The 7964-nt window shown below is 56.6% G+C and overlaps 1 protein-coding gene across 1 annotated transcript; it reads right to left on the minus strand.

The window, feature by feature from the left end:
• Positions 1 to 1639: 1639 nt before the first annotated feature.
• LOC140721918 (protein NYNRIN-like) lies at positions 1640 to 4224 on the minus strand. Its single transcript, XM_073036740.1, has one exon. The coding sequence runs from the start codon at positions 4222 to 4224 to the stop codon at positions 1831 to 1833; it is 2394 nt and encodes a 797-aa protein (XP_072892841.1). The 3' UTR covers positions 1640 to 1830.
• Positions 4225 to 7964: the final 3740 nt, after the last annotated feature.

Consider the following 7964-nt stretch of genomic DNA (forward strand, 5'->3'; position numbering starts at 1 on the left):
CGGACCACTAGGGTCCTGATGCAGGGTATGCAACAACAACCACACGTGATAAAGATAGCAATTGAAATAGACAGTCCCAGTGCCAACTGTCCAAGTAGGACCCCCCATTCCCCAAACGTACGTTTCAACCAATTCAGCACTGGGTTATTGACTCCTGATTGTTGCTTTAGCTCATTAGCCAGGGATCGCAATTTAGACAAGCCCTTGGTTAGTGATCCGTCCGGGCCTGTATTGTTTGCTATGGTCATACAGCACATGTCACCAAACAGGGCGCACACTCCGCCCTTCTCTGCTAAGATCATATCTATGGCAATTCTGTTCTGCAGGGTCATTAGGGACGTCTGTGATAGCTGCTCGTGGACAGCTTCCGCGATGTCCCTGGTTAGATTAGCCAGCCTCTGCACGTTATAGTGGATCAGGTTGATCCGGTTGACATTTTTATTGGTGGTGATTGGGAATATGGCTGAAAAAAGTGGAAAGCTCTCAAAGCCTGCAGCTACCTCGTCTGCCAGTTTATATTCGTCCGGGATGTTTCTAGCCTGACCGATAGCATCGATCCATATCCCATCGGGGTTCCTTTCCCCCCTTTCAGTGAGCGCCCTCTTGTTCCTATACCACCTCCCGATTTCATCAGGGATTGGGTTGAGGGTGTTGTCCCCTGGATTCTTTGCCGCAATGAAAAGAGGTACATTTAGAGTGATCAGGGTGCAGGTCCCCTCCCAGTTTACAGGTAGCCAATTATATAGGACCCGTTTCCCACAGTACCACCAGAGGTCCGCTCTGCTGACAGTCAGCATGGTGGCGTTTTCGGTGCCAGTAAGACTGATCCAGGTAGAACACGCACTGTCAGGTAGGTTGCCCACTCTGTAGGGCTGATCCGACGGGGACAGGTTAGTAACGCAAGTGATGTCCCTGATCGGGTCCACCCTAAAGGCTGGTGGGGTCACATTGGCCGGGGCCATGGGGAAATAGGTTTCCCAGGACTTACACCCGGCAGAGGGGTTGGTTAGTGACATGAGTTCGAGGGCGCAACGGAAGGTGTCGTTTCCTTCCTCGAAGGGGCTGGGACTCATGAGGAGTGTGGGTTTCCCCGTAGCACATACCCAGCAGTCCCCTATCGCTGCCTGGGTGGTGTATTGGACCACTCGGTCAACCCAGGCGTTTGCTTCCACGTACCCTGTCTCAATTGCAATATACTCCCGGGGAGTTATCTTATTCGTGTCCGAACTCTTTACCAGGACAGGGCTGGCTGTGGGACCCAATCCTGGGTCTGTGTGGGTTCCCAGATTGATCCGGATAATTCCCCATGGGTCTCGGCCTGTCACGTCCGCCCTTATGATCAGATAGAGCACGCCCCCCGCCCCATGCTCCCTGACCTCTGACCCGCGACGAGTGGAGCAGGTCTGTGACGACCATCCCTTCATACTAAAAGGGTTGTGTATTTCTTCCTTGAGTGTCAGGATTAACGGATTCACTCCCTGCTTTCTTCCCCAAACAGAGCCCCTGTAAAGGCTCACCTTCCTCTTAAACTCATAGTAGGGTTTGGAGGACCCTCAATTGTTTGGCCTCTTATCCAGCCAGGACTGGTCTGGGCCTGTCCAACACCATACATTTATCCATGCGCTACACTCCTTTACCCATGGGTTCGGGTATCCCAAGGTGAATGGACACATGTAGACGTTATACCCAGTCCAGGCTTTCTTGTCGCCCCAACAGTTGATCACATCGCACAGGTCAAACTGGAATGTCCTACCTGTATGAGGGTCCGCATTAAGGATGATATTTGCTCCGCACGCATCTCCTCCCCTTCCCGCTTCGGCCATCGGCGCCTTACCTAGGAGCATTACTCCTACCCATATCAGGGTTTTCCATGGCGTCATCTTCCTCGGCTTCCTCCTCCTCTATGTCGGAATCGGGATCAATCGGTCTTCCTTTCTTTGTCCTAGAGCAGTGCGAGAAATGGTGCCAGTTATTGTCCCCCTCCCTTCCTACCTTGAGTGTATTGTTTGAAATTTCTGTAACAGGGTACGGGCCATGCCATCGCTGCTCGCTCCAGGAGGAGCGCCCTGGCTGCCGCAGGTAGACCTCATCTCCTATTTTTAGCGGCAGCTCGGGGGGTGCGTCCTCAGGGTGGGCATTCCTGACTTGCTTAGCTATGAGCCTCACCATCTGGCCCAGGACTCTCATGTATTGGGTCATGTCCTGATTCATTGTCTCCCAGTTTTCCTCCCACCGTGGTGATGTGCGCGGTCCGGGCATGGAGCGCCCTGTCAGTATCTCGTGTGGTGTTAGAAAGGTTTCCCCATTCTTTTCTTGCCGCATGGACATCAGAGCCAGGGGGAGAGACTCCACCCAAGTGAGCTGGGTGCCTGCCATTACTTTTGCAATTTTGTCTTTTATGGTTCGATTTGCTCTTTCCACTAGGCCCTGGCTTTCTGGGTGGTAGACACTGCCGAACCGATGGGTTATCCCTAGAACACCCTCTACTCTGGCCAAGTGTTCGTTTTTAAAGTGGGTGCCATTGTCTGTACAGACTTTAGTGGGGACACCGTATCGGGGAATCAGTTCCTGGGTAAGGATGTTGACCACCGTCTCACCATCCTCCGCCCTCGTGGGGAAAGCTTCTACCCATCTCGAGAATCGGTCCACTATAACTAACAGGTATCGGTGGTTCTTGGGGGTCCTTAATCTTGCTCCCATGTCCGTGAAATCCATACAAATTTCCTGCCATGGTCCCGTGGGGTTGGGGAATTTGAGCATCGGATGAGGCAGTGGTTTCCGGGCATTGTGTTCATTACAGATTTTACATTCAGCTCTCAAATTTTCCATGTGCTCCTTCAATTTTGGAGCCCACCAGTGATTCTTTATAAGTTTTATTACCTTGGCTATCCCTATGTGGGTGGGCCCATGGATCTCCTTAAATAGTGACGGTAGTAATGCCCTGGGTGCTACTATCTCCCCTCCCTCGGACCGCCATATATGGTGGTCCGTATCTCCCACAGTGAAGTGTTGTCGAGCAGCTCCCTTGTTAACCCACCCCTGACGCTCTGCTTCCGATGCTGCCCCCTGTAACTCAGCAAGGTGGAGCAGAGCATCCGCTTGGAGCAACGGAGCGACCTGTAAACCTCGGGATTCCGGCTGGGCCAGAGGTTCACAGTCTGAGGTGTCCCTCCCGGACCTCAGGGTGGTCATTTGAATTGCGGCTTTTGCCGCCCTGTCAGCTGCATCATTACCTCTAGCCTCGGGGGTGTTTGAGGAGCTGTGGCCTGCCACCTTTATCACTGCGACCTGAGTCGGTAGGCGGACTGCCCTTAGTAACCTGCGGAGAGGTCCTTCATGCTTCACCGGGGTACCAGCCGCAGTCCTGAAACCCCGCCGGATCCAAGCTGCTCCCTCTACATGCACAGCCCCCCACGCGTAGTTAGAGTCGGTGTAAATATTGACTCGCAAACCCTCACTAAGCTCTAAGGCGCGCAGGAGGCCGTAGACCTCGGCCAGTTGGGCTGAGGCTGGTTGTGGGATCTCGTCTGCCTCCAGGGTCCGGAATGCCCGGCCCTGCCGCTGCACCACCGCGTACGAGGCCCGTACACCGGTGTCATCCCTGCGACTGCTACCATCCGTGAAGAGGTCCCAATCGGGCTCATCAAGGGGTTCCATGAATAGATCCCGCCGGACCTTTCGCTCCTCGGCCACACGTGCAACGCAATCGTGGGCCTCTAGCGTCCCGGAATTGACCCCCGCGGTCATGTTACGGGAATGGTCACGGGTCGGCTTGAAAGAGATGTGCGGGGCTAGGAGGGTGTCCTCCATCTTTATCTGTCGATTAGCCGAGAAACTGAAGGCGTCAGACGCTAGCAGCGCGCTGACACTGTGATCCGTGTGGATCAGCAGGGGGTGGCACAGGACAATATGGGAGGTGTGATTCACAGCGCGAGTGACAGCCGCTAGAAAACGGGCACAAGCAGGCTGTCCCTGCTCAACGGGCTCAAGTCGGCAGCTATAGTAGCCCAGGACCCGCCGGGATCCTCGGTCGCGCTGATAGAGGACCGCATTCGCCCGCCCATCAGTCTCAGAAACGTCCAGGTGGAATTCCCGGCGGTAGTCGGGATGGGCCAGTACAGCAGCAGCCCCAAGGGCCTGCTTTACCTGTCGGAAAGCGGTTTCCCTCGTAGAGTCCCAGCTGAGGGTGCTCTTGAGGCGCTTAGTCCCGGCCTCCGTGATCATGGCTCGCAAGGGGCCAGTGAGACCGACAAGTTCGGGAGTAGCCGCATAGGCCAAGGAAAGCCATCATATCCTGCACGGTCCGGGGAAGCCCATACGAGAGAATGGCCTCGCGGTGGGCATCCGAGAGAGTCGTACCCCCCTTCCCTATGATTCTGCCCATAAATGCTACCGATCGGCGTGCTATCTGGCATTTCGATTTTTTGACCTTGAATCCCTCCCTTGCCAGCGCGTCCAGGAGAACGCGAACAGCCTCCAGATTAGCTTCATCGGTAACACTGGCAACAAGGAGGTCGTCAACATATTGGACAATGGTGGTGTCCGCCGGGAGCGGAAGGGCCCGAAGGATGGGTGTGAGTGCTGCGCTGAAAAGGCCAGGAGAGTCCTTGTAGCCCTGCGGGAGCCTGTTGTAAGTGTACCGGCAGCCTTGGAAAGTGAAGGCAAACCAGGCCTGACAATCGGGATGGAGGGGGAGACAGAAGAAGGCATTTGCTAAATCTACCACCGAATAATACTGCATGGATGGGTTAAGGGCGTGGAGGGCAACGTAAGGGTCCGGAACCTTTAGATTCAAGGTCTCAGTGGCGTCATTAATTGCCCTGAGGTCGTGGACCATTCGCCACCCTTTTCCCAGGCCCTTGGACACAGGAAGGATCGGCGTGTTCCACCGACCTCCCTCTATACGTCGCAGCACCCTGACCTCCAGGAGTCCCTCAATGGTGGGCCCAATCCCCGCGACTTGGTCCGGGGACAAGGGATATTGGGGCACCCAGACGCAGTGTTTGACCTCGGGTTTAAGCTGGAGCCGCACTGCCCCTTTGAGGCGCCCGGTGTCATGGGGATGAGTGGTCCATAGGGAGGGGTTAGCATCCCGAAGGATCTGGGCGGCCTCCCTATGATCTACGGTATCTAGGTGTAGGGCGCGCTCCACTGTACGCTTCTCGTACAAGCCTTCCTCTCTGAGGGCAAGAGGACGTCTCTGGAAGCAGCCATCTAGGGACACTTCTTCCGGTCCCCCTCCCACTATCCTGTACTGGCACTGCAGCGCCGCGCAGACCATTGGGCCAAGATTCCGTGCCTCGTACCCAGGGGCAATGGCCAGCGTGACATGCGGTGCCGACTCAACACCAGCCTGAAACCAGTCAGTCTGCTCGTCGCTTAATTTCACTGCCGCTGCCACCCCTTCCCTTCCTGCTATTAGGTAGGCCAACTGAATAGCGGTGCGGGTGCCCCGGGCGTGGGCAGTGAACCGCGCGTCGTATTCGGGGTCACTTACGGTTATGTAGTTTAGGGTCACGTGGTAGGGATCGCGCGGTGGATGGTAGAATTGTGAATCGGGTACGGTGGGGAGCCACTCCTCGAACTCACGAAGGAGCCCCACCGTCCGTTGGTCATACAAAAGCCTAATCCAGTAAATACTGATCACCTCAGATTGGGATTCTGGTGCAGGGGTGAAGATGTATTGGCCGGCGGCATGGTCAGTGATCCCCTTCTGACCCGGCCATATCAGCCGGAGCCCGGCCGGGGAGCAGAAAATCTTCGCCCCCAATTTGGAGAGGGCATCACGGGCTAGGAGATTGACTGGACACTTCGGGGCCAGCAGAAAGGGCAAGGTAATTCTCTGGGTTCCAATAACAAGTGTGGCGGGATGTGTATATGGTCGGGCCTCAATCGTCCCCGAGAATCCCACAGTTTCTAATGAATTGCCCGAGAGGGTGAGATGGCGGGGTAATTTGGTGATCGTAGAGGCGGCTGCCCCCGTGTCGACCATAAACTCGATAGCCTCCCCGCAAAGTTTTGCCCGGATCATGGGGGGCTTATGGGGAGGCGTCACCCTCGGGGATTCTCGCGGGCCCCGTCAGAATTGCTCGGGATAAGGGGGGTAATCATATTCCTCGTCTGGATCGACCAGCGGGCCATCCTGAACCCCCTGCAGTTCCTGGTTCTCCTGTGATCCATGCCATCCCCCCTTTACCTCTTCCCTACCTTGGGGTTGTCTCGGCCTGGGTTCCATTGGCCGGCCTCTACCAGCCCCTTTCCTAGCTTTAGAGGGAGGTCCTTGTCCTCGCCCGTGCCTTCCCTGGAGCCAACCCCGTCCCATAGGCGGATTTTCGGCCCGGCAATCCCTGGCATAGTGGCCGAACTCATTACAGCTCCAGCATATTACTTGCGGATTGCGTCCCTGCGAGTGCGGGGGACCAGGTGGGTAGTAGCCCCGGGGTTGGCCCTTTAGTGGGGCTGGGTGGCCGTACGGGTGCTGATAGAATTGTGGCTGGGGGAGTACGGGGACCTGCGGGATCAACGCCTGAGCCGCATGCTTGGCGCTAGCTTGCTCTAAGACCTTGCTCAGCTGTTCCACGACCTGCTGGGAAATTTTTGACGCCTGTCCTTCTGCCTTATTCTTCTCTGAACTCCTATATCTATTTAGATAGTGGTCTACCTGGCGTTTCCACTGATCCTCGGGGAGTGCGTCAAGGCCAACGATATTATCTCGCAATTTCGACTGGACGGGGGGCGGCAGCCCCGCCAAGATACCGTGGCGGAAATGGGCCACTGCCAGGGCTGAACTATCGGGTCGCTCCCCGGTACCTGCCTCCCATTGTTCCCAGGCCCGACTGAGGTACTCGTGGGTGTCCTCCCCTTCCCTGAGGCGGAGGGTGGCCAAGGCGTCCAAAGAGAAGGAGGTGGGGTAGCTCTCCCTGAGGGAGTCCCAAAACCGGTTCCTAAACGGGTCAAATAGGGATGACTCATCTGCGCGGGAGCACTTTGCCAGCTTCTGTGCTCGGCTCAGTGCCTCTTCCGCCCTTACCTTCAGCAATATGGTACGTATATCGGCTAGGGCTAAGCGGTCCTGGCAGGTCTCCCTCTCAAAGGTCCGTATCCACGCCGCCGCCCCATTTGCTAGTGGCGGCAGCTTTTTTATCAATGTGTCCAGATCAGTACGGGCCCAGGGGACATACTTTACTCCTCCCCCATGTGTGGCCAGTAAGGGGCCCTGTAGACCCGGCCAGGAGATACCATCCCCCGGCGTGCTAACCGCGTCCATGCTATCTCTATCCTCCGAGGGGTCGGGTTCGTTGGTCTGATTTACGGATGGGCTGCCTTTTACCAGTGTGGCTCGCAGTCCAGACCCTGTGACTACTACTGAGTCCTCCTCAGGAGACTCGGTCTGTCGCCTCAGCTCAGGGTCTCTCTTGCCACCTAGAATCGTGAGGGCGGCATGTCGGCCAGCCTGGGCGACGTGCTGGAATGACTCTGAGTGGGGAGGTTCGGAGGGCAGGCACCAGTCCGGCCAGTCCTCCCCTACCTTCGGGAGGGCGGCATGGGCTTTGTGTGCCCTCGCCTCCTCCCCTGTCAGGGCAGTGAGTTCGTTTAGTTGCTGGCTGTGCTGCGTTAGCAGGGTGAGCATATGTTCTCGGATGGGGTCCTCTACGTCAATAATACCACCTTTTATTTCCATCATAGGAGCTTGGACATTCTCCTGCGGGGCTGACGGGACTGATGGTGCTAGATCTGCTTTGGGTGGCTGGGGGGGCTCTGCATATGGTGGAGGGGCCGTTACTGGGATATTGTGATGCGGGGCATGAGCGGCGTTAGACCATCCGGAGGGAAATGGTGGGTAAAGAGGCTGGTGGTCTATGATCCACCCTGGGTCTGCGGGGTCAGTCTCGGGGTCTGGACACGTGGCTGACTCCCTTGGTGTGGGGCGCGGGAGCACGGAGTTCCCTGGCGGTTTGTCCGCA

The sequence above is a fragment of the Hemitrygon akajei genome, unplaced genomic scaffold (genome assembly GCF_048418815.1).
Source record: "Hemitrygon akajei unplaced genomic scaffold, sHemAka1.3 Scf000064, whole genome shotgun sequence".
NCBI classification, from domain to species: Eukaryota; Metazoa; Chordata; class Chondrichthyes; order Myliobatiformes; family Dasyatidae; genus Hemitrygon; species Hemitrygon akajei.